The sequence below is a fragment of the Cynocephalus volans genome, chromosome 6 (assembly GCF_027409185.1).
Source record: "Cynocephalus volans isolate mCynVol1 chromosome 6, mCynVol1.pri, whole genome shotgun sequence".
Classification (NCBI taxonomy): domain Eukaryota; kingdom Metazoa; phylum Chordata; class Mammalia; order Dermoptera; family Cynocephalidae; genus Cynocephalus; species Cynocephalus volans.
Window position 1 is genome coordinate 83,924,364 of NC_084465.1, and position 26,930 is coordinate 83,951,293.

At 36.9% G+C, this 26,930-nt stretch overlaps 1 protein-coding gene across 1 annotated transcript in view; it reads left to right on the forward strand.

Moving 5' to 3' along the window:
- ABCB5 (ATP binding cassette subfamily B member 5) overlaps positions 1-26,930 on the forward strand; it is a 122,136-nt gene that overhangs the window by 48,376 nt on the left and 46,830 nt on the right. The window contains 2 exon segments of the mRNA XM_063101057.1: positions 4,953-5,114; positions 8,523-8,663. Coding sequence (XP_062957127.1) covers positions 4,953-5,114; positions 8,523-8,663 — 303 coding nt within the window.

A 26,930-nucleotide genomic window follows, 5' to 3' on the forward strand; every position in this document is an offset into this window, starting at 1 on the left:
GTAGAGATCTTTCACCTCCTTGGTTAAATTGATTCCTAGGGTTTTTTTTTTTTTGGGGGGGGTGACTTTTGTAAATGGGCTTGCTTTCTTGACTTCTGCAAAAATGAAAAGAGAGAGAGAGAGAGAGAGAAAAGACCCAAATAACAAAAATCAGAAATGAAAAGAGATATTACAACCAATACTACAGAAATATGAAGCATCACTAGAGATTATATAACAACTGTATGTCAACAAATATGAAGATCTGGAGGAAATGGATACATTTCTGGACACATACAAACAATCAAGACTGAACCAAAAAGAAACAAAACCTGAACAGACCAATAATAAGCAATGAGCCTGAAGCAGCAATCAGCAGTCTTCCAACAAAGAAAAGCCCAGGAATGGATGGCTTTACTGCTGAATTCTACCAAACTTTTAAAGAGGAATTAATACTGATTCTCTTCAAACTTATCCAAAATATTAAAACAGAAGCCATTCTCCAAAAATCAGTCTATGAGGACAGCATCACCCTGATACCAAAACCAGACAAGATACAGCAAAAAAAGAAAATTACAGGCCCAATATCCTTGATGAACATAGATGCAAAAATCCTCAACAAAATATTAGCAGTCAAAATACAGCAACACATCAAAAAGTTATACACCATAATGAAATGCAATTCATCCCAGGGATGCAAGGTTGGTTCAGCATACACAAGTCAATAAACATGATACACCACATTAAAAAAATCAAGGACAAAAACCATAAATCATATTGAGATAATATAATTACCTCAAAAAGTGCAGAAAAAGCATTCTACAAAATTCAACATCCCTTCATGATAAAGACTCAGCAAATTAGGTATAAAAGGAAATTATCTCATCACAATAAAAGCCATATATGACAAACCAATTGCCAATATCATTCTGGATAGATGTTCCTTAAGAACAGGAACAAGACAAGGATGCCCACTCTCACCACCCCTATTTAACATAGTGTCAGAAGTACTAGCCAGAGCAATTAGGCAAGAGAAAGAAATAATGGGCATCCAGATTGGAAAGGAACAAGTCAAACTGTCTCTGTTTGCAAATGGCATGATCTTGTATATAGAAAAACCTAAAGACACTACCAAAAAACTCTCAGAGCTAATTAACAATTATTTCGGTAATGTTACAGGATGCAAAATCAATCCCCAAAAATCAGTAGTGTTTTTATACTCCATATGTTTTCTTGTAAGTATTATAGTTTCAGGTTTTAGTTTTTACATTTTAGTTTATAATCATTTTGAGTTAATTTCTTTATGTGATATGAGGTATTATTTGAGGTTCCTTTTTTTGCGAATGGACTTCCAGTTAGTACACTCACATAGAAACCTTTTCACCTCTCCCAGTGGTCAGGGCCAGCTACATAGTTTTTGGGGCTCAGTGAAAAATGAAACTGTTCAAAAATTATTAAGAATTACAAGATTTTGACAACAGAGCATTAAACCAAGAGTCAGGCCTTCCAAGTGCAGTTCCCTGTGTGACTCCATAGTTCATACACCCATTAAGCTGGTCCTGCCAGTGGTCTCTTTAATGCCACTCCTGACTATGAGGAGCTTTAGGCTGACTGCCACACAGTGACCTGGCCTCACTTCTGAGTTTTAGATGTCATTCCTCATTACTAACCCAAATTATAACATTTCTAGTTCCCTGGTTGGCTCAGTAGGTACAAAACATACACACATGCACATACACACTCATGTATCAGATATATACACATATGTGAATACATATATGGAGGATGTATGTATAAATTCCTGACATAAATGTGTTTATGTATACATATACATGTGTGATATTTACAGATGAGTATATTTCCAAAGAACCAAAATTAGTAACAGTACCTGCTTAATGCAAAAGCCTAGCTTTGATTAGTTGTATTGTCTCCATTACCAATCCTGTTTCCCCAAGTAATTTTCAAAGTTAAAGTCCAAGAAAAACACCCACTTCAGGTAGTAACCACCTCTCCATTACCGTCTGTAACCTAAGGGGTATATATGATACCTCTTTAATTTTCTTGACCCTAGAGCATAAATTCAAATAGTTTTAAAGTTATAATTACATGAACATATCTCACAACTGTCCAGAGAAAATTCCTGGTTTGGACAATATTTTAGATAGTCACCTTAACATAAACCAAATATATCAAAATAAACCTTCCTTCTTTAAAAAAAAATAAGGTGCTGTAAAAATTACAGTTAAAAAGACCTTTAATCATAACAGTGTAATATTTTCAGTTTTTCATAGTAGCATCTATTTGTCATTCATGTACATACATATGTTACTCTTAGGAAAAAAAACTATTAGAAATAGAACATGCTTTTCCAAAGTTTTTTAGCTTTCTTTTAAACAAAAGTGCAATACATGCATATTAAATAAATTTGGGAAAATTGAGACAAGAAAAATAAAACTCATATGCTCAATAATTAAATACAGGCACTATTAGTATTTAAATATATTTTTATACTGGTGTCTATTTTTATGTATAGATTTTTTTAAACATAGTTATAACAGGATGCATAAACTTTTTCTTGCACTTTTTTCCATATACCATTATGTCATAAATTTTTCCCCATCATTATCTAACCTTAATAACTAATGTTTGAGAATGTTTGTTCTCTCATAAATTTGGAATAGAAAAGTTTGGGGAAAAAAGTACTTATCTGCTTTACCAAATATATCTACTGCAATGGAGAGACCTTGTGCAGAGAATAGAGAAAACTACACAAGATTCTAGTACCAGTCCTTCAAGTGACTGGCTGAGGCCTTGAGCAAGCTTCTTAACTTTCTGAGCTCATTTCCTTCTGTGTAATAGATGAGAATAAAAATAAGACTGAGAAACATAAATCACAGTAACCGTAGTAGTATGAATAGTAATAATATTAGCTATCATCTGTTGAGTCCCTAGCAAATTTGTAGTGTGCCAAAAGTATCAGTTATTGTGCTAGGCATTTACAAAAAAATATATATTGCCTCAAGAAGACATAATGCAATCTTTTAAAGGAACAATAAAGCTGTAAGACTCACACTAATAGATATCAATGCCTATTTTAAATCTATAGTAGTATAGCATTGGTACGATGACAGACAAACTGAACAACAGAATAGCATACAGAATACAAAAACAGACACAAAATAATTGTCACCTAATTTATGATAAAAGCAGTTCTGCAGTGGAGAAAGGATGATCTTTTCAAAATATGTTGCTGAGACACTTGGTTAACTCTACAGGAAAAATGTACATTGACTCATCAATTCCAGGTGAATTATAGATATTATTATAAACGGCCAAATAATAAAGATTGTAAGTTAAAGCATAGGAAAACATCAGTAAAGATTTCTTAAATAGGACACAAAAAGCATGAATTATAAAAGAGAAAAGTTGGGAAATTGGATTGCACTTAAAATTTTAAATGCTAAGAGAGTGAAAAGGTAACCAAGAAAAAAATAATATAATACACAGTATCTAGAGTACATAAATAACTCCTGAAAACTAATAAGAAAAAGAAAGTCCCAATAGAAAATGAGAAAAAACTTGGGCAGACAACTCACAAGAGAGAATATCCAAATTGTCACCAACCATATGAAAAATTGTTCAATTTTCTTAGTCACCAGGGAAATGCAAGTAAAAGCCACAATGTAATAGTACTCACCTATTAGACAAAAACAGAAATTAGCAAGTGTTGGTGAGAATATAGAGCAACCATGACTCTCCTGCACAGTTGGGGGGTCTATAAATTGGTACAACCACTTTTAAAGCAGAGCATATACACACCCTATGATTCAGCAGTTCCTCGCCTAGGTATACAACTAGTAGAATTGTGTACATATCTTCACCAAATAAACATGCACAAGAACTTATACAAATTAGATTTTTAAAAAACCCTGAAAACTACCCAAATGCCAATCAGGAGTAGAATGGATAGATAAATTGCAGTATATATTCACAAAATGGAATACTGTGCAGCAATAAGAATGAATGATTTACAATTATATACAAAAAAATGTATCAGTGGGGCCGGCCCGTGGCTCACTCGGTAGAGTGCGGTGCTGATAACACCAAGGCCCCGGGTTCGGATCCCATATACGGATGGCCAGTTCGCTCACTGGCTGAGCGTGGTGCTGACAACACCAAGTCGAGGGTTAAGAAAAATGTATCAGTGGATGAATCTCAAAAATATAATGTCAAATAAAAATACCCAGACACAGAGGAGTATACACTTCATGATTTCATATATATATATATATATATATATATATATATAATACAAATATACATATATATATGTACCAAAACTAATCTGTGCTGTTAGAAATCAGGATAGCAGTTACCTTTGGTGTTGGTGAGTAGTAGCAGAGACTGGAAAAGAACATGGGGAGGGATTCTGGGAGCCAATAGTGATCAGTTTCTTGTTCTGAGTGCTAGATCTGGATGTATTCAGTTTGTGAAAATGCATTGAACTGTACCCTTATGATATGTGCGCTTTTCCATATGTTGATGACACTCATAAAAAAGTTAAAAATATATATTACCTTGAATCTTTACCCAACCAGTTAAGTAATATTCCCATTTTAGAAATGAAAAAAAAAAGAAAAGAGAGAGAAATAGTGAGTTTAAGTTACTTAGTTATTTTTAGTTACTAGTAGCCATGCAGCTATTAGGTGACTCAGAGGAAATGGTCTTTAGATTCCTTTCTAGTTAAGATAGTATGGTTTTATAAAAACACCAGTTGAGAAACTAACTTTCTGGCTCTTTTTTTATCCTAATTTCTATTGTCCTTCTTGATCTATTAAAGTTTCTGAATTTCTGTATCTAAAGATAAGATTCTCTGATAATTAAAATAATACCGCAACAAGTTTTCTTTAATATTATGTACGTTGTTATCTCTACTCATTTTATATTTATCTTCCATACTATTTGTCCTGCAGGCAAGCAAAGGTCAGACTACGATTGTGGTAGCACACCGACTTTCCAGTATTCGAAGTGCAGATCTGATTGTGACCATAAAGGATGGGATAGTAGTGGAAAAAGGAAGACATTCTGAACTAATGGCAAAACAAGATCTATATTATTCACTTGCAATGTCACAGGTAATGTTTTCATGACATAACATTATATCAGTGGGAGTTTTTATCAACTTTTCAGAGATCATATACCACACTAGAAACAGAAGTCTCAAATTATAATCTTAAATTTCACAAAGCAACCAAGGTTTATTTATAGTTCCTCTATGAAGAAATTGAGCTTTTATATAGCAGATCCAGGAAATTCTAAGTCTACATACTATGATCTTTTGGTTAGAACACAAAGAAATATAACACACAATCCCTACTTAAAGAATTAAAACTTAGCTACAGAGGCAAAATGCAAAATTGTGCATACAGATGTTACAAGTTGTAGAAATAAGAAGTAAGATTGATGGGGAGGGAGGAAGCTATGTTACCCATGGGAGCATTCATGGAAGAGGGCTTGAAGACTAGAAAGTGGGAGGTGGAGGTGGAAATGGAGGAGAAATCCAGGTGGGTGGAATAGCAGCATGGAGATAAGGAGGAAATGGGAGAGCAACTCAAACAGAAAGGAGAGCAGCCTTCCTTGAGTAAAGATGAGTGTTAAGGGGATAATGGAAAAGACTTAGATAATGAGATTCAGATCACGCAAGTTCTTGGAAACCAGGCAAAAGGGTTGAGGCTTAATGTGTAGGAAGCACCTAACACAATGCCTGGCACACTGTGGGCACTCAATAAATATCTGCAGAATGAAGGGATACGGACATAAATCCGTACTGCAGGTGGACCAGAAGGCTCGTATTGGGCAATCAAGAGGAAGCATGATAATGCTGAAGTATGTGGCAAATCCCCCTTCCTTAGGATCCGTGTGGCTGTATGCCATGAGATACAGCCTACTGGATCCACTTAACTCTTTCATTAGGGCACAATAATATCAGTCACAGGGATTAGGCTCTAACCATCTTCTTCGTTCCAGCCCAGCTTTTTTCTCTTGACCCAGAAGGCAACCTTTTTTCCAGGGGGTCTTCTACAGATAACTAATTTTAACCCTTTTCTGTTTATTTTACTTCTTTAACTTTCTAATCATATCTTTGACATCAATATTGTTATTTTACAAGTTAGGAAATTTGGAAATTTATGAGCCTCTATCTCCGTATCAAATTTATAACTTCAAATTTCAAACCCTAGCTTTTTCCACTATGCTAGAGTGAAGTGTTACTGAACACACCTTATGAAGCAATGATAGCAAAAAAAAGTTTGAAAATATAATCTCATATTTATTTAAAAACTGCCTGCTTATGCTTTTATTTCATACTAGTCCATATTTTGTATTTCCTCTAAAAATAAAAGTAAGGTGTTATTTGACAATTGAATTTGCATGATTTTCATTCTGTAGCAGACTTAATTTATGAAGTTATTAGGTTCAGTATCTTCAAACTAATCAGTAGCAATAAAAAAATACCTGTGGCTGAATTAACCCTATTCTGAGACTCACCTCTTTCTTTGAAGTAATACATCTTTGTTTTTTGTTATAATTAAAAATCCATTATTAGGTCTTAGGTTAAAGGGTGTCAAAATGTAGGAAAAAAAAATGGTGTGTTTATGGTATAAATGTATAGAAATTTTAAACACCTTATTCAAAATGGATTAGTCTTCTCTGATTACCTAAAATTATGTCCATTCAGATATAACAACACCATTTTGAACATTAATACTCAATGATCAATTATAATATTTTGGGTATTATATAGTAAACATAACACCTATGATATCTACATAAACAAGTAATTCATTTCTGAAACCCTGAACACACTTATTTGCCACTATTGCCTGTAGTGTTAAAATGAATCAATTTTTATGAGAATTCATGACCATCACAAGTATTACAAAGTTAATGCTGCCAAGAGAATCCTGAGAAGCAGTGCAGCGAAGTGGTTAAGATCACTGCAGACTGACTCTGCCACATAATAGTTTTAGAACCTTGGGCAAGTTATTTAAATTCTCTATGCCTCAATTTTCTAATCTCTAACATGGGGAAATAATACTAACTTATTAAGTGAGTAATAATTATTGTGAGTATTAAATGAGTTAATAAATGTAACGTGCTTAGAATTATTGTTGGCTTACAAATTTTATTATAGTATTGTTATTGTCATTAGTGTTATCCAAACTTTTCAGAAGAGTTCAAATCATGAAGATTATTATTGTAATTATTTACCTAGACTGTGCATAATTATATACAGATGTATTCCATTAGTGAGCTTCTATGTGAAAACAAACTAAAAACAGGCAGAGATAGACATCTACCAAAACTTGTCATTGCTTTGTCTAGCAGCCTTCTCAGGAAAAGGAATTGTCTTTGACCTATTAAAGCACCTTCCTAGAAAAATTTGCTGTGAGAAGAGGTCAAAGCTTCATTTTAAACTTGCCACAAAGTAATAATGCCAAAAAAAAAAAAATGCCAAATAAAGGATTTCTTTCATGGTAGAGAAATCTCTAGGGGAAATAAAAAAAGAAAGCAATAAAAGGAATATCTGATGTAAGAAGTTAGGATAGTACAAGACTGATTAGAGATTATTGTAACTTTAAATGACTGATTAATAGTTGTTAAGCTTGACAGAGAATCAGAATGTCCCTGGAAAGTCTTCCATGTGCACATTCTCCTAGTGCACCTAAATCCACCCATATCTTTCTGTCTCCTCTCCCCCACCCTGGTCTGAGCTGCTATCATCCTAACCATTTTTCTCTTGTTCTCTTTCCATCTCTATTTGGGAAGTCACAGGTTTCCTTATACCACATGCAGATGAACAGAAAATATGTAGTTCCTTTATTTTACTAAAGCTGGCCTCATTTCTCTGAGTAGCAAAAAAAGAAAAGCTAGACCTTGAGCAATTAGATTTAGAAGTTTGTCCTATCCTATAATTTAAATAGTTTCTTTAATGTTAATTTGATTTCCTTGAAATTCTGCATTCTTTAATTGATGGCCCTTCAATTTTGCTTTTTGGTCACAGTTTAGAACAGGCAGCAGTGGCAGGCCTAGAAAGTGTTACTGTCTCCTGAGCGCTCTCTCCGGCCCAGGAGCAGCCTTCCATATGAGTGTACATGCCTCACTATACATCGTAAATGTATGAGCTCCAGAAAAAACTAGGAAAAAGGGATCAGAAAGTGTATCATCTTTCTCTAAAACCTCCTTTTACTGTATCTGTCCTTGCTAGTGGTATAATTGCTTTGGATTCAGGCATTGTTTTCTCCAGTTAATTATACAGGTCTTTGAAAAAGAAAGCATAATAAGCTGTTGTCAGTCACTAACATTTTAGTATGAGTTAGACTTACCACTCTCTATGAAGCCTGAAAACTGTTCAACAAGAACTGCACAAGGATATGCCACTTTCAACAGCAAAGGTAATAACAATTTTACAGGGATGCTTAATAAACTTCTTTCAGATATTTAAGGCATTATTGTAATGATAACCTGTATATTCTTCATTTAAGGATATTTAAAAAGCTGATGAACAGATGGAGACAATGACGTATTTTTCTGAAAGAAATACCAGCTCAGTTCCTCTGTGCTCTATGAATAGCATCAAGTCAGACTTCACTGACCAGTCTGAGGAATCCATCCAATGTAAAGAGGTAATGGTTTAACTATCAACAAGTTTTTTCCACATGTTCTCCAATTGTGATTTAATCCTTATAAAATTTGGAGTTTATTTATGATAAAATATTATTATAGCACTAAGCTCATAAAACATGTCTTTCCCAAACTTTGCTCTAGCATCATTGTGACATTCTAAGAAGGAGGCCATCTAATAAGACTGCATTTACATCAGAGGTCCCTGTTGAGGCAAAAAGTCTCTTGAGAATGTTGCATTATTCTTTCCTCTGAGGCAAACAATGGGTTAAAACTGTGCCTTGGAAAGTATGGTACAGAAACCACTGGTGATATTCAAGATTAATTTGAGTCATAAAAAGACATAAATCCATTTTACTCCCTAGATGAAGATTAGCCGCAGCACACACACACCCCTGTCCCCCAGTCCCAGGGCATGACCCAAGTAGCTTTGTTCACTTGGGCAGTGAGTGCTCATTCCCATGCTTACTCCTCCCCACTCCCAGCCCCAGGCTCTGCCACCTGCTGTAACCCTCGTTACAGCTTAGACCCACCATACCTCCTTCAGTCTCCACCTGCACCCCAAGTCTCATTTCTCCATCCCATTCAGGCTCCCTTCTCGTCACAGGCCCAGCAACCGCTTTGGGCCTCAGCTCCCACTCTGAGCATTCTCCCCAGTGCCCTTTCATAAAACTTCTTTTCATCTTACTCTCACCTCCAGCTGTCCCATTCCCTGAGCCCCTAGCCTCTCCCCAGCCCCAGTCAAGCCTTGCTAGCACCCTTGTGCTGCTTTTCTGTTGTAGCTTCACACACCTCTCTCCCTAGCCCCTTATGTTAGCGTCAGCTCCCTTAACCTTCAGCGTCCACGTCACCCCCATCTTTCTTTTGCCCACTCTTTCCTCTTATACTGGAGTTCCCTTCTCCTTGCGTCTGACAGGCACTTGAGATTGAACCACCCCTTAGCTGTGCCCACCGTCTTCACGCCCACTATTCTTGGTCCCATCCATCACTTGTCTGACCAAAACCCCTGGGTTATCTGCCCCAAACCCCCTCTTCTGCCCTCCTTTGGCATTGCCAGTCTGTTGCTTTTAATCTTCAATATGACTCTTTCCCTTTAGGTATGTAGTCTTTCACAGCATTCACTCTTATACATTTTACCTTTCCTATGACTTGTCTTTCTGAAAAATGTATTAAATAAACACTCAAAGGAAAATAATAATTAAATAATAGTATAGATGGTATGCCATAGGGCAAAAGCCCTGAATATAAGAATACAGTACAATAGTTTGTATTATATAAGCTTGTGAGACACTATACAAGAGCATAGGAAACATTGTGTTAAAACATCTACTATTAGCTGCTGGACCTGCTGCAGCAATTGCTGAAAACAAAGTGGAATTCTGCCTCAAAGTCTGAAAAGTCACTAGATTTATAAAGTGGATTTCCAAAACCTAAGAAAGGTAAAGGTAAGAAAATTAAAAAGCAGTCCAGACTTTCAGACAAAATGATATGGTAATTCCCACTCTGCTTCGCACACATGGAAATGATAGATACACCATAAAAAGAGAAAAACCAGTAAGACATATCTATGCTCCAAAACAAGATAAATATCTCTTCAGACTCGAGGGAGAGCAAAAGCACAAAGTGGACAATAGTCATGGCCCACCCTTAAAAGGTGCTGAAAACCCCAGTTAACCAATGCCTGGAGATATAGCTCATGGAAAGCTGTGGGCCTGAAAGGGTAGAAATAAACACAGTCTTACAACCAAGACCTGAAACAAGCCAAGGGCCAGCTCAGTGGTCGTATTTGTAAGGGACTCTGTCAGACTATGGGAAGGTGGTGAAAAATGAACAAGAAGATGAAGAAACCACAAAAATTAAAAATGAAAGAAAAAAATAAAGCAGGATTTTAGAACAGTGTTAATGGGGGATAGTATCAGTCTGAGTCCTGTCAGGAGATGGAAACCACACAATGATTTAAACAGAGAAGTGTTAATGTAATGAACTATTAGCAAGAAATTGGAGTAGCAGTGAATTGGATAGTGAAAGTTAAGAGGACGCTAAAGAATACAGAGGTAGCAGATAAACATGGCAGCCACTACCTCTGGGGTGATATAGAGCACCCAATGAAGAGTCCTCTCACTTCTCCCCCAAGCAAGGTTGACAGTCAGACCTCACTGGAAGGGGCACAGCTTTGGCTCACTGGATGGCAGAGAAGTTGCTGAGGTTCCTTGCTGGTGGAGCTTGCTAGAAATCTGCCCCCTAGGGTGCTAAGGGAGGCCTTCCACAGGGAGGTGCTGAACTTCAGACCCACTAGGTGCCAGGAGAAACTACTGGCCAATGGGTGCTGTTGGAACCAGGAGCTGGTGAGGTGGCCCTCTGCAGGAGCCTCATGCAGTTCTGTGTGTGGGAGGGTGCAGGCACCAGTGACTTCATGAGACACAGGCCTGTTCTCTCTGAGCCCAATGGTTATGCCTCCACTGCCCAAGCCAAGAGTCAAAGATAGCACCTGGCAACCAAACACAGAAGAAAGCTGTACCCTGCAGGCAACTAGCTCTGAAAAAACTGTGCATGCCGAAGAGTGGGAAAACCTCGCCCTGCAGGAGCCTTCCCAATTAGACCCCAGAAAGAGCAGGCAGAAAAATCACCTCTCCTGCTTTGTCTTTCCAGCATCCTCTACTGACAGTGCTTAACATCTTGTCAGCTGGTAAAGGAGAAATATTTATCAGGCAAAAGAGTGAATTTGGACTTAACAGGCAATAAATCAATAACCAGAACAGGTGTGGTATTATTTTAGATAGGGGAACAGCAAACGCAAGGTGACAGTTATGTGGACATGGAAGTCACAGTGACTAAGAAGGAGAGTGATGGGCAGAAAGGCATGTGAGATATTCAGGGACCAGGTCATGTGGGGCTTTGTAGGCCATAATCACAATTTGAGGGTTTATGCTTCCTCTAACAGATAGCCTCCAGGGGTTTTAACCTGTGGTTGATGAATAACAGGGACTCTCTGGATATAATTCAGAGGCCTGAATGGGTAAAAGAAAAACCACAACTTTTTTTTTTTTACTAACCATTGATAGAAATTTAACATTTACTTTAATTATGAATATAAGCAACAAACTACAATAATATTACCAATATCTGTGATGTCACCAATGAATACCACAAAAATATTAATATCACATTACAGTTGTAAATATTTTAAATATCATTAAATTCATCACTATTAGATCTTATTATGTTATGTGCTAATAATGAAGCACATCCATAACTATATTACAACTTTGGGTATTTTGTTAAGTATTTTGAATACTATATTTCAATATAATTGGCTTTCTTGAAGTCCTATGTGATATTTAGTACAATTTTTAAAATTCTTCGGAGAAGAAGTCCATAGACTTCATTGGTCTTCCAAAGGGATCCATGACATAAAACCAGTTAAGAACTGTTGCATTAGAGGGTCTTATTCAGAAGAGAGCGTGGTCTGATTTATCCCATGTGACTGCAGAGTGAAGGAGTGTGTTTGGGGGCCAGAGTGATATCAGAGAGCACAGAGCAGGGAAGAAATGATGGTGGCTTGATGGGTCTCACTGAAGTTGTCTAAGGAGAAGTTAAGTATAGATGGAGCAGAGAGTAGGGCAGAAGAATAGACCCAGGGCACTGCAAGATTTAGGCTCAGGTAGAAAAGCAGTCATGAGCAAAGGAGCCTAAAGGATGGCTGGCAAAATAAGAGGAAGGACAAAAGAGTGTGTGGTATGATAGACACCAACTGAGAAAAGTGATACAAAAAGAGAAAGAGATCACCTATGTCAATTGCTGTGGAAATCAGATGTTAAGAGATTTCTGCTTCCAGGCAAGACAGATTAACAGGGTCTAGATTTACCTTACTGTTTGATACAATTGAGAAACTGAACTAAATATGTGAAACAACAGTTTTCTGACATTGGACATCAGGCAAAATATGAATGCAATTCTTGAGGAAGAAGAAACAAATGAGAGGAACTTTGTCATTGACCCAGGTTAAGATGTAGGTGGTTTCCAGGCCTCAGAGTTGGGAGGGGAATCCCTCTCAGGCAAAACCTAGCAGGCTGTGAGATGAGGAGATAGGGCTGAGTTGAAGGAAGCCAAAGTAGGCAGAGTATTGAGAGCAAAGAACTGCTGGAGAAGAGAGAGCGTCTCAGAAAGAAAGAAAAAGAGAGAGTTCCAGAGATCTACAGAGGTCCTCCCTCGAATCTTCATCTGAGTACTGATCAGTTCATTTATTGAAGAAACTACCAGAGGCAGAGGATATGCCTACTAGAAAGGATTAGAAGGAACAATCCTTGGAACTCACACAGGGTCAGGAATAGTTATTAAACCAACCAGAGAAGAGAATCTCTAAATTCATGGGGCATTGGGATAAGTATTAAGATAGATATTGCCTCTGAGGGGGAAAAATTAGGCCTAGACTAAACTCTGCTCTGAGCCTAAAAAGCCTAAAAGCAAGCCTCAAAAGGATTAAACTGTTTCCAAGTAGTTTAAATGTGTTCCAGAACAAATCAATAACATACATAAAAATCCTATTGTTCGCAGATACTTGGCTTCCTCTGGCTGAACATTTTTAAAATAATCTGAACTGGGTCTTGGAGATGTTCAGCCAGTCAGCTCCTATTTAAAAATCAAAGATATGCTTTCATCTTAGTGAAAGCATGTCTCCAAGCAATGGCTCCTCTATTCCAGTTATCCTGAACCAGGTGGGCTTGCTCTTGCCTAAATTCTACCTAATAAAGTTCTGAGAACATGAAAAAAAAACTCAAAAATATCTAGTACCCAACAGTAAAATTTACAATGACTAGCATTCAATCAAAAATAACTAAGCAAGCAAAAATGCAGGAAAATGGTACCCAAAAATGAAGGGAAAAACTAATCAATAGACCTAGAAACAACACACTTAGTAGAATTAGTAGAGACACTAACAGTTATAACTATATTTCTCATATCCAAATGTCCCCAAAGGAAAGAAGAGAAGGTGCCAAAAAAACATTTAAATAATTAATGGTAAAAAACTTTCCAAATTTGATGAAAACTTAAAGTACATAGATTCAAAAAGCTCAATAAATTCCAAGCACAAGAAACATGAGAAATCCTACATCAAGGCATATCATAATTTAGTTGCTTAAAACCATTGATAAGGAGAAAAATGTTAAAGACACCAAAGAAAATTGCCACAGTATGTATAGAGGAAAAAGATAACAAACCACAAACTTTTCATTAGAAACAATGCAAACTAGAAGGTCATGGAGCAATATCTTTAAAATACTGAATGAGAAAAAGAAAAAGAAAGAAAAAAATTCAAATTAGAATGCAACATGCAGGAAAAATGCCTTTCAAAAATGAAGACAAAATTCAGGCTTTTTAAGAAAAAAATGAATTACCAGCAACCTGTACTACAAGAGATATAAAAGGAAATCCACCAGGCAGGAGGAAGGTTATACTAGATGGAAATCTGAATCTACACAAAGGAATGAAGCACATCAAAAATAGAAAATGAGTTAATATATTAAAAATGTCTTATTTTTGTACATTTCCAATGTGCTAAAAAGATAATTTACTTTTCAAAGAAAAAAACACTAGTGTGGGATTTATAAAACCATAAGTATTAGGGCTAGTCAGTTAGCTCAGTTGGTTAGAGAACAGTGCTATAACACCAAGGTCAAGAGTTTGAAATCCCATACCGGCCAGCCACCAAAAAACAAACAAACAAAAAATGCATATATTAATAAAATGTATGAAAACAATAACCAAAACACTGTGAAGGAGAAACGGAAGTATTATATTTTAAGGTTCTTAAATGGCGTTAATGTTACTTGAAGGTAGACTGTGATGTTAAGGGCAGTCAAAGTAAATTTCAGAGCAAAGAGCATCACCAGGGATAATGAGGGTTATTTCATCAATACAAAAGAATCAATTTGCCTGCTCTCTCTGCTTCCACCATCTTGCAATGTGAGACCCTTGGTTCACTGTTACCACCACCAGATGGACTTTGGACTTCCCAGCCTCAGAAACTTTGTTTTCCAGCCAGCCTGGCACTGCAGAATTGCACATACTATCCAGACACTGGGAAACCAAGGAAGACATCAGTAAAGCTGTGCTGATTCCACCCCTCCAGCAGGACCTGAGATAACAGCAAGGACGGGAACAGAAACAGGATGAGTCTTGAGTGTCAAAGAAAATGAATGGGAGTTTCAAGATGGCGGTGGCTGCGGCGGCTGGCGCGGAGTAGCTGAGGTGGAAAAGGTGGCCACTGGGCCTCAGGCAGCCGGGAAACTTGTGGACCTTCCTCTGGCCATCTCTTAAGGGAGGACTGCTGCTGCTGGCCGGTCGTGGGGGCTCAACGCCACTTTGCCCCCGGCAGGAGAGGCTGCCTCATTTACAGGCAACAGCTTTGAAGTGTGGAGCAGGAAAAGAACTGATTCTTAGCTGCAAAAGCGAGTCTTGAAACAGGGAACACGGCACCAGGGCTGCTGTGGATGCAGCCAGGATCCCGGAGGCTGGGGCCGCACTGAAGGCGGCCAGCTGCCCTATTCAGGATTCGAGGTTTCAGGCCGGCATTAAAGAAGATTCCTGGGAGCGCCCGAGCGGCGCCGCGACTGAACAGCCCGAGGCGGCAGCGCCGAGAACACGGAAGGCAACAAACCAGAGACAGAGCGAGCGCCCGACCTGGCACAGCACTGTGAGTGATCCCTGGCACAGCTCTGTTCGGGGGGTGGATGCCCACGCGGCTCCCGCCTGCACCACCAGGCCACTCACTGCCCCGGTGCTGCCTCCATTTTCCCAGGTGCGGGCAGCTCCGCCCTGCTCGGCCATCACTGAGCCCATTTGCTTGGCCTGGCACGGGGCTTTCCGGACCCTGCGGGCCGGCCTCCTCTCCCACTCCCTCCACGGTTCTCTGGCGGGGCTGGGGGTGTGGGGCGTCCCGACCAGTGTTGGGAGGGCTAGGAAGTACGGGCGGGCCGACTGTCACTCCACCACACCCTGGACTCCGGCCCCGGTAAACTTCCTGTTACTGGGAGGCAGATACCATCTCTGCGACCACCAGTTTGGAAAAAAGCCTAACGAATTTCTGGTTGGGAATAGTGTGGTAGGAGAGTTCCCAGGTCCGCTTGAACCTGCCGGAGAGCAGGCTGCAGGCGGGCACTAGACTCGGTTTATACCGGGGGGATACAAAGGTGAACAAGACCCGAGAAAGATCTACACAGTGCTACAAAGGCACCCAGAGAGACCGGTCGTCTGTGCCTAGCAGAAACCTGGTAGACTTCCTGGGCGAGGCGGTGCTGAGCAGGGTCTTGAAGGCCCAGCTGATAGACGAGGGGTGCAGAAGACACACCCCAGCCCAGCACAGTGTGCACAGAGGGGGGAGACGTGCGGCCAGGGAGGCGGAGACTCGACAGAAACCACACACCCGGTGGGGTCGCCACTGCACGATCTAAGAGCCTGGGCCAGAGCACACGGAACGGGGAGAAGTCCTGTACAGGAAGTGAAAGCTCAACAGAGATCACACACCCTGTGGTACGTGATCCACCAGCCCAGCAGAGTACAAGCTGACCAGAAAGGTGGATCCCTGGAGAAGCCCAAGACCCGAGGCAACCACACACACAAGACACTAGAGGCCAACTGAGCAGTCACGGCGGGAGCCATACCAAATTGGCAACCACAGCAACATCCTAGTTAGTCATTAGTCTCAAACCGGTGGACTGTGAAACCCCCTGCCACAATGAATAAACACCAAAAAAAAGACACCAGAAATACAAAAAATCAAGAAAGTACACCACCAAAAGTTAATAAATCTCATACTCTAGATCCTATAGAACAAGAAGCCCTTGAAATAACTGACAAGGAATTTCGAGTGATAATTCTAAGGAAACTGAATGAGATACAAGAAAACTCAGCTAGACATCATGATGAAATGAGGAAAAGTATACAGGATCTGAAAGAGGAAATATACAAGGAAATCAATGTCCTGAAAAAAAATGTAGCAGAACTTGCTGAACTGAAGAAATTATTCAGCGAAATAAAAAACACAATGGAGAGTTTAACCAGCAGGCTTGTCGAAGTTGAAGAGAGAACCTCTGAACTTGAAGATGGGCTGTTTGAAATAACACAAGCAGACAAAAAGAAAGAAAAAAGAATCAAGGACATGGAAGAAAATCTGAGAGAGATATCAGACAACCTCAAGCGCTCAAATATCCGAATCATGGGTATTCCAGAAGGGGAGGAAAATGGAGATTCCATTGAAAACATATTCAACAAAATAGTGGCAGAAAACTTCCCAGGTATAGGAAAAATCACAAATCTTCAGATCCAGGAAGCTCAACGATCTCCAAACGTATTCAACCCAAAAAGGCCTTCTCCAAGACATGTCATAGTCAAATTGGCAAAACTCAGAGACAAAGAGAGAATCTTAAAAGCTGCAAGAGAGAAGCGTCAAATCACCTATAAGGGAGCCCCAATCAGGTTAACATCAGACTTCTCATCACAAACCCTAAAAGCTAGAAAGGAATGGGATGATATTTTCAAAATACTAAAAGACAAAGATTGCCAGCCAAGAATACTCTACCCTGCAAGGCTATCCTTCCGAAATGAGGGGCAAATAGTATATTTCTCAGACAAACAAAAACTGCGGGAGTTCACTACCACAAGACCACCCTTACAAGAAATCCTCAAGGGAGTACTGGGTTTGGTTCCTGAAAAATAACTACCACTGCCATAAAAACCTAAGAAAAATCTAAACCCGCTAGTACAATAAAAATGGCATTCATGAAGAGAAAACAAGCTAACAAAAACACTATCTACACCCTAAGGAACCAACAAACAAAGAAACCAAACAGTAAATCAGAAAGCAAGGAACAAAAGACACCTAAGACAACCAAACAACCAATAAAATGCTAGGAATAAATCAACACCTTTCAATAACAACTCTTAATGTTAAAGGCTTAAATTCCCCAATTAAAAGACACAGACTGGCTGACTGGATCAAAAAGCAGGACCCAACTATATGCTGCCTACAAGAGACCCACCTCACCCATAAAGATTCACACAGACTAAGAGTGAAAGGATGGAAAAAGATTTACCATGCAAACAGAAAAGAAAAACGAGCTGGAGTGGCTATTCTTATATCTGACAAAATAGACTTTAAACTAAAAACCATAAAAAGAGACAATGAGGGACACTACTTAATGATAAAAGGACTGATCCATCAAGAAGACATAACAATCATAAATATGTACGCACCCAATGTTGGAGCAGCCAGATTTATAAAACAAACTCTATTAGACCTAAAGAAGGAAATAGACACTAATACCATAATAGCAGGGGACCTGAACACTCCACTGTCAATATTAGACAGATCATCTAGGCAGAGAATCAGTAGAGAAACACAAGATCTAAACAAGACTCTAGACCAATTGGAATTGGCAGATATCTACAGAACATTCCACCCAACAACCTCAGAATATTCATTCTTCTCATCAGCACATGGATCATTCTCCAGGATAGATCACATATTAGGTCACAAATCAAGTCTCAATAAATTCAAAAAAATTGGAATTATCCCGTGTATCTTCTCAGACCACAATGGATTAAAACTAGAAATTAATAACAAACAAAACTCTGGAAACTATACAAACACATGGAAATTAAACAGCATTCTACTTAATGACATATGGGTCCAAGAAGAAATCAAGCAGGAAATCAAAAAGTTTATTGAAACTAATGAAAACAATGATACATCATACCAAAACCTGTGGGATACTGCAAAAGCGGTATTGAGGGGAAAATTTATTGCATTAAATGCTCACTTCAGAAGAATGGAAAGATGGCAAGTGAACAACCTAACACTTCACCTTAAAGAACTAGAAAAACAAGAACAATCCAATCCTAAAGTTAGCAGACGGAAAGAAATCATTAAGATCAGAGCAGAACTGAATGAAATTGAAAACCAAAAAACAATTCAAAAGATCAACGAATCAAAAAGTTGGTTTTTTGAAAAGATAAATAAAATTGACAAACCATTAGCATGGCTAACAAAAAAAAGAAGAGAGAAGACTCAAATAACCAAAATTAGAAATGAAAAAGGCGATATTACAACTGATTCATCTGAAATACAAGCAATCATTCGAGACTACTACAAACAACTATACGCCAACAAATTTGAAAATCTGGAGGAAATGGATAAATTTCTGGACACACACAAGCTCCCAAAACTGAACCGTGAAGACGTAGAAAATTTGAACAGACCAATAACAATAAAGGAGATTGAAGCTGTTATCAGAAGGCTCCCAACAAAGAAAAGCCCAGGACCAGATGGATTCACAGCAGAATTTTACCAAACATTCAAAGAGGAATTGACACCGGTTCTTTACAAACTATTCCAAAAGATTGAAACGGACGCAAATCCCCCAAACTCATTCTATGAAGCAAACATCATCCTGATACCAAAACCAGGTAAAGATATAACCAAAAAAGAAAACTACAGGCCGATATCCTTGATGAATATAGATACAAAAATCCTCACTAAAATACTAGCAAACAGAATACAGCAACACATACGAAAAATTATTCATCACGATCAAGTGGGATTCATCCCAGGGATGCAAGGTTGGTTCAACATACGCAAATCAATAAATGTGATACACCATATCAATAAAATCAAGCACAAGGACCATATGATCATCTCTATAGATGCTGAAAAAGCATTTGATAAAGTTCAGCACTCATTCATGACAAAGACCCTCTATAAGTTAGGTATAGAGGGAAAGTATCTCAACATAATTAAAGCCATATATGCCAAACCCACTGCCAATATCATCCTGAATGGGGAAAAGCTGAAAGCTTTTCCTTTAAGAACAGGCACTAGACAAGGATTCCCACTCTCACCACTCCTATTCAACATAGTGTTGGAAGTACTAGCCAGAGCAATCAGAGAAGAGAAGGAAATAAAGGGCATCCAGATTGGAAAAGATGAAGTCAAACTGTCCCTGTTTGCAGATGACATGATCCTATATATCGAACAGCCTAAAACCTCTACAAAAAAACTGTTGGAATTGATAAATGATTTCAGCACAGTAGCAGGATACAAAATCAACACACAAAAATCAGTAGCATTTCTTTTCTCCAATAGTGAACATGCAGAAGGAGAAATCAAGAAAGCCTGCCCATTTACAATAGCCACCAAAAAAATAAAATACTTAGGAATTGAGTTAACCAAGGAGGTGAAAAATCTCTATAATGAGAACTACAAACCACTGCTGAGAGAAATTAGAGAGGATACAAGAAGATGGAAAGATATTCCATGCTCTTGGATTGGAAGAATCAACATAGTGAAAATGTCCATACTACCCAAAGTGATATACAAATTCAATGCAATCCCCATCAAAATTCCAAAGACATTTTTCTCAGAAATGGAAAAAACTATTCAGACATTTATATGGAACAATAAAAGACCACGAATAGCCAAAGCAATGCTCAGCAAAAAAAATAAAGCTGGAGGCATAACACTACCTGACTTTAAGCTATACTACAAAGCTATAATAACCAAAACAGTATGGTACTGGCATAAAAACAGACACACTGACCAATGGAATAGAATAGAGAATCCAGAAATCAACCCACACACTTACTGCCATCTGATCTTTGACAAAGGCACCAAGCCTATTCACTGGGGAAGGGACTGCCTCTTCAGCAAGTGGTGCTGGGATAACTGGATATCCATATGCAGGAGAATGAAACTAGATCCATACCTCTCACCGTATACTAAAATCAACTCAAAATGGATTAAGGATTTAAATATACACCCCGAGACAATAAAACTTCTTAAAGAAAACATAGGGGAAACACTTCAGGAAATAGGACTGGGCACAGACTTCATGAATACGACCCCAAAAGCACGGGCAACCAAAGGAAAAATAAACAAATGGGATTATATCAAACTAAAAAGCTTCTGCACAGCAAAAGAAACAATTAAAAGAGTTAAAAGACAACCAACAGAGTGGGAGAAAATATTTGCAAAATATACATCTGGCAAAGGATTAATATCCAGAATATATAAGGAACTCAAACAACTTTACAAGAAGAAAACAAGCAACCCAATTAAAAAATGGGCAAAAGAGCTAAGTAGGCATTTCTCTAAGGAAGATATCCAAATGGCCAACAGACATATGAAAAAATGCTCAACATCACTCAGCATCCGGGAAATGCAAATCAAAACCACATTGAGATACCATCTAACCCCAGTTAGGATGGCTAAAATCCAAAAGACTATGAACGATAAATGCTGGCGAGGCTGCGGAGAAAAAGGAACTCTCATACATTGTTGGTGGGACTGCAAAATGGTGCAGCCTCTATGGAAAATGGTATGGAGGTTCCTTAAACAATTGCAAATAGATCTACCATACGACCCAGCCATCCCACTGTTGGGAATATACCCAGAGGAATGGAAATCATCAAGTCGAAGGTATACCTGTTCCCCAATGTTCATCACAGCACTCTTTACAATAGCCAAGAGTTGGAACCAGCCCAAATGCCCATCATCAGATGAGTGGATACGGAAAATGTGGTACATCTACACAATGGAATACTACTCAGCTATAAAAACGAATGAAATACTGCCATTTGCAACAACATGGATGGACCTTGAGAGAATTATATTAAGTGAAACAAGTCAGGCACAGAAAGAGAAATACCACATGTTCTCACTTATTGGAGGGAGCTAAAAATTAATATATAAATTCACACACACACATACACACACACACACACAAACGGGGGGGGGAAGAAGATATAACAACCACAATTATTTGAAGTTGATACAACAAGCAAACAGAAAGGACATTGTTGGGGGGGAGGGGGGGAGGGAGAAGGGAGGGAGGTTTTGGTGATGGGGAGCATTAATCAGCTACAATGTATATCGACAAAATAAAATTAAAAAAAAAAAAAAGAAAATGAATGATAGTTACATATTTAACAAGTTACACAATATATATAAAGATTATTATACTCTGAAAGAATTGTGTAAAGTTAATGTTTGATTAACATATTTACATCAGTGGTGCTGTGTAGACTGCTTATTAGTTTTTTTTTTAGTGATTCATTAAAAAGATCAACAAAATTTGCAAAAAAAAACCAAAAAAAACCAAAAAAAAAACAAAAGAATCAATTTATCAAGAACTACAACGAAAAATAAACAAATCTGCAATTACATTCAGAGATTTCAATCCCTTTATTAAACATTGATAGAAGAAGACAGAAATTCAGCAAAGATATAGATGACTTTAATAACACTACCTACCAACTTAACCTAATAGACATTTGTAGAAGACTCCACATATCAATAGCAGAATATACACTCTTTTCAAATGCACCTGAAACATTTACCAAGGTCGACCGTACTCTGGGCTATAACACACATCTCAATAAACTTAAAAGAATTCAAGTAATACAATTCCTGACCAAAACAGAATTAAATTAGTAATCGATAACTAAAAGTGATCTGGAGAAATCTTGAAATACTTAGAAACTAAAAAATTCACCTCTAAATAATGCATGGATTAAAGAAGAAAATCAGAAGAGAAATTTAAAAATATTTTGAACTGAATAAAAATGAAAACCAAGCATGTCAAAACGTGTGGGATGACGCTTAAAATTTTACTGCAAAAGAAATTTATACCACTAAACACCTGTGTTATTTTTAAAAACTCAAATTAATACTAAGTTTTCAGCTTAAGAAAGTAGAAGGAAGAAAACAGTAATAGAGGGGGGGAAATTCAATGAAATCCAAAGCTGGTTCTTTGAGAATGTCAGTATTGAAAAAACTTTGGACTGACTGAGCAAGAAAAAAAAGAGAAGACACAAATTACCAATATCATGAATGACAGAGCTGACATCACTACATATTCTATGTATCTTAAAAGAATAATAAAATAATTTTATGAAAACATTTATGCAAACAAATTCTACAACTCATATGAAATGAACAAATTCCTTGAGGGACATATACTATCAAAGCTCACTCAAGAATAAATTGATAGCGCTAATAATTTTATAGCTATTTAAAAAATTGAATTTATAATTAAAATATTTTCCATAAAGAAAATTTCAGGCCCAGGTGTCTTTACTGGTGAATGCTATCAAACAGCAAATTGAAGAAGAAAAAGTCCTCTTTCTATGAGACCAACATTATTACTCTGACATCAAAATTAGATAATGACATTACACGAAATGAAAATTATATACTACTGTCCCCCATGAACATAGGATGGAAAATTCTTAACAAATGTAATCTAACAGTACATAAAATAATACTATGTTTTCACCAAGTGGGGTTCTTCTAAGAAGTTCAAGGTTGCTTTAGCATTTAGAAATTAATATAATTCCCTTATTTAAAAAAAGAAAAACTAAAAAGGAAAAGCTATCTAATCATCTCAATCAATGCAGAAAACTTATTTGGAAAAATGCTCCATCCATTCCTGATAACACTCAACAAATAAGGAATTGAGATAAATTTTCTCAACCTTCTAAAGGGCAACTACAAAAAACCTACAGCTAACATCAACTAAATTGTGAAGGACTAAGATCAGGAATAAGGTAAGGATATACACTGTCACCACTTCTGTTCAACATTGTACTGGAAGTTCTAGCAAATAAAATAAACAGCAATAAGGCCATGCAATAAGGCAAGAAAATAAACAGCATCCAAATAAGAGAGGAAGATCTAAGACTGTCTTTATTAATAGATGGCACAACCCTCTATGCAAACAATCCTAGGGAATCCACAAATAAAAAATATATTAAAACTAATAATTGAGTTTAGCAAAACTGTAGAATACATAATCAATATGCTAAAATCGACTCTAATTCTGTATTCTAAAAATTAAAAATGGGAAATTGAAATTTTAAAAGTAATGTCATGTACAACAGTATCAAAAATATTAAATACTTGGAGATAAATTTGATAAAAGATTATAAGACCCCCATACTGAAATCTACAAAGTATTACTGAGAAAAATTGAGATAAATAAATTAAGAGATATGTACCATGTGAGTGAACAAGAAGATTCAATACAGTTAAAATGTCAGTTCCCCTAAAATTGATCTACAGGTTCAAAGCAATCCCAATCAACATCTTCTTAAGCCTTTTTTGTAGAATTTGACAGCTGATTCTAAATTTATATAGAAATACAAAAAGCCAAAATAGTCAAAATAACTTTGAAAGAGAAAAACAAATTTGATTTATACTACCTTATTTTGATTCTGTTTTAATTACTATAAAGCTAATTACTAGTTCTGATTTCAATTACTACAAAATTATCATAATCAAAACATTTTAATGCTATAACAGTAGAAAAGTAGATCAGTGGAAACAGAGAGTTGAGAAATAGTTCCACATATATATGATCAATTGCATTTCAACAAAAGTGCAAAGGCAATTCTATCATGAATGTATATTTTTTTCAAGAAATGATGCTGGGTGATTTTGGTATCTATATACAAAACAATCAACCTCAACTTATATCACTAGCCACAGATTAAAGGTAACTGAAAATGGATTATAGACCTTATTGTAAAACCTGAAATTATAAAACTTCTATAAGAAAATCTAGTAGAAAATCTTTATGACTTTGAGTTAACCACAGATTTTCTATATATAACACCAAAAGCACAATAAATAAAAGAAAAAAATTGACAAATCAGGCATCACCAAAATCATCAACTTCACTATTTGTAAAACACTTTTAAGAAGAGGAAAAGGATAGGCCACAAACTGGGAGAAAATATTTATAAATCAATTATTTGATAAAGGACTTGTATCCAGAATATATAAAGAATTCCCAAAGCACAATAAGAATACAAACAATTCAATTGAAAAATAGGCAAAAGATTCAAATAGACATTTTGCCAAAGAAGATAAGCAGATGGGAAATAAGCACACAAAAAAATACCCAGCGTCGTTAGTCACTAGAGAAATGCAAAAGAAAATCACAATGAGCTATCACATTATACCTATTAGAGTGGTTAGATCTAAAAAGACCAGCTGTACCAAGTGTTGGTGACGGTGTGGGGAAACAGGAATCCACATTTTGCTGGCGAGAGTATTTATACTCTCATTTTAATGGTAAAACCACTTTGGAAAACCATCTGGCAGTTTCTTAAAAAGATAAACATACACCTCCTATATGATCCAGCCATTCCATTTCTCAAGAGAAATGAAATAGTATGTCCACACAAAGTTTTGTATATGAATGTTCATAGCAGCTTTATTTGTAATAGCACCAAAGTAGGAATCACCCAAATTTATACCAGCAGGTGAATGGATAAAAAAATTGTGATACAGCCATACAATGGAATACTACTCATCGATAAAAAGGAATGAAATGCTAATTCATGCAACAACATGGATAAATCTCAAAATAATTATGTGGAACAAAAGAAGCTAGATGAAAAAGAGTACATAATATATTACTTCAATTACATAAAATTGCAGAAAATATGAATTAATCTATAGTGACAGAAAGTATATCAGTAGTTTCAAGGGGGGAGGGAAGGAAAGGAAGAGATTGGCCACTAAGAAGTGTGGAAGACAGGGTATAAAAAACAGGAGAAAACTTCTGGGGGTAATGGATATATTCATTATCCTGACTATGGTTATGTTTTCATGGGCGTGTAGCTATGTCCAAACAGCAAATTGTCCTTCTTTAATACGTGCAGTTTGTTATATGAAAATTATAACTCAATAAAACTCTCAAATACATCAGGTGAAATGTAAAATTCTTTAGGAGAATTTGCTTTTTAACTTTTTAACTCTTTTGTCTCTACAAAAGGTCTATAATCTCATGTTTTTATACCAGATTATCTTAAAACATGCTCTAACCTGTAACATATTTAGGCAGCACAGCATCTTTCATGATTTTACTGAAATTTTTAACTTCAATTTTTGTCTTTTTTTTCTTTTTCTATCTTGATAACACCATTGAAGTGATACTATTTTTTTAACCTGTGATTGTGTATTTTCCCAGAGGCAAAATGACCTCTTTTTTAAATGATCTATGTAAAACAGATTATTCTATAGGAGCAAGATAGCCCTCTTACATTTCCTGGCTCAGTTATTTACAGTTTTCGTGTCATGGAACACACTAAGCCTTAGAAAGCCATTAGAATATAAGGTAATTTTGAAAAGCATTTAGCTCCATGTTCAGTGCTTGACAAGGAGTTGGTGTGAAACTTTTTCAATTTCTGTGTGTTCTTTGGGTAGTCATTTAACTGAAAGGTGATGCCTTTTATGGTGATGAGCTTCAGAAAACTTCAGAAGGAAAGATGATAGATACAGCCAAATTGTTAAGTTACCCAATATTAATTGTGGTTTAGCCATCCTAAAAACGTACTTTAAAGGCTTTGGAATCTTAAAAGTTCTATTGTCCAAACAATAGAGTTTGCCTTATAGTTGCCACACTAAGATTAGAGCAAGATTTATAACCTTTTTATAGTCTTTCTTGAAGAATTCTCTGATTATTAGGTTCATAAATGTCATTACTTTAAGAGTAAATGCCATGAGAAAGTTTTAAAGTATGAAATGCCAAATAGTTCACTGCCTACTTTCCTATTCAAAATACTCACCACACAGCTATTCACAAGATTTTTTAAGTTTCTGAACTAAATCCGCTACATACCCTAGAGAAGAGCAGGGATAGATCATTATCATATTACTTATTCTGTGACCACCATGACCACTAACTCCCCATGTCACCCTCCATGTATCTTACGAAGGGGTGGCATATACCAGAATGGCTACTTACATTGTGCTTTCTCTGTATAAAACCTGGGATTTTGTGTAATATAATCTTTATTCTATAATAACATTAGCAACAGCAATGGCTTCTAAAATTTATTGGATGCTTATTGTTTGCAAATACTGGGTTAAGCTTATTTCTAAAAGCAATCCTATAAGATAGGAACTGATATCATCCGCCTTAGAAAGATGAGGAAACTGAGGCTTGGTGACCTTAGGTAACATGCCCAGACATTGCAGCATTTTACTTGAAAATAGGAACTCCAAAACAAGCTTTTAATCAAGGTATTAGGAACATGTTTTTGTGAATAAACCATGTAACTGTCAAACTTTCAAGCTTAAGATCCTGGTAAAAGTATCACCTTCTGCACTTCCTCTGCTTAGTTCCTATCTATACTTTGTCCTGTTCTAGAGTATGATATCCCATCCAGTTTAGCAAGAGTAAAGAAAAACATGCCTATTATTTCTT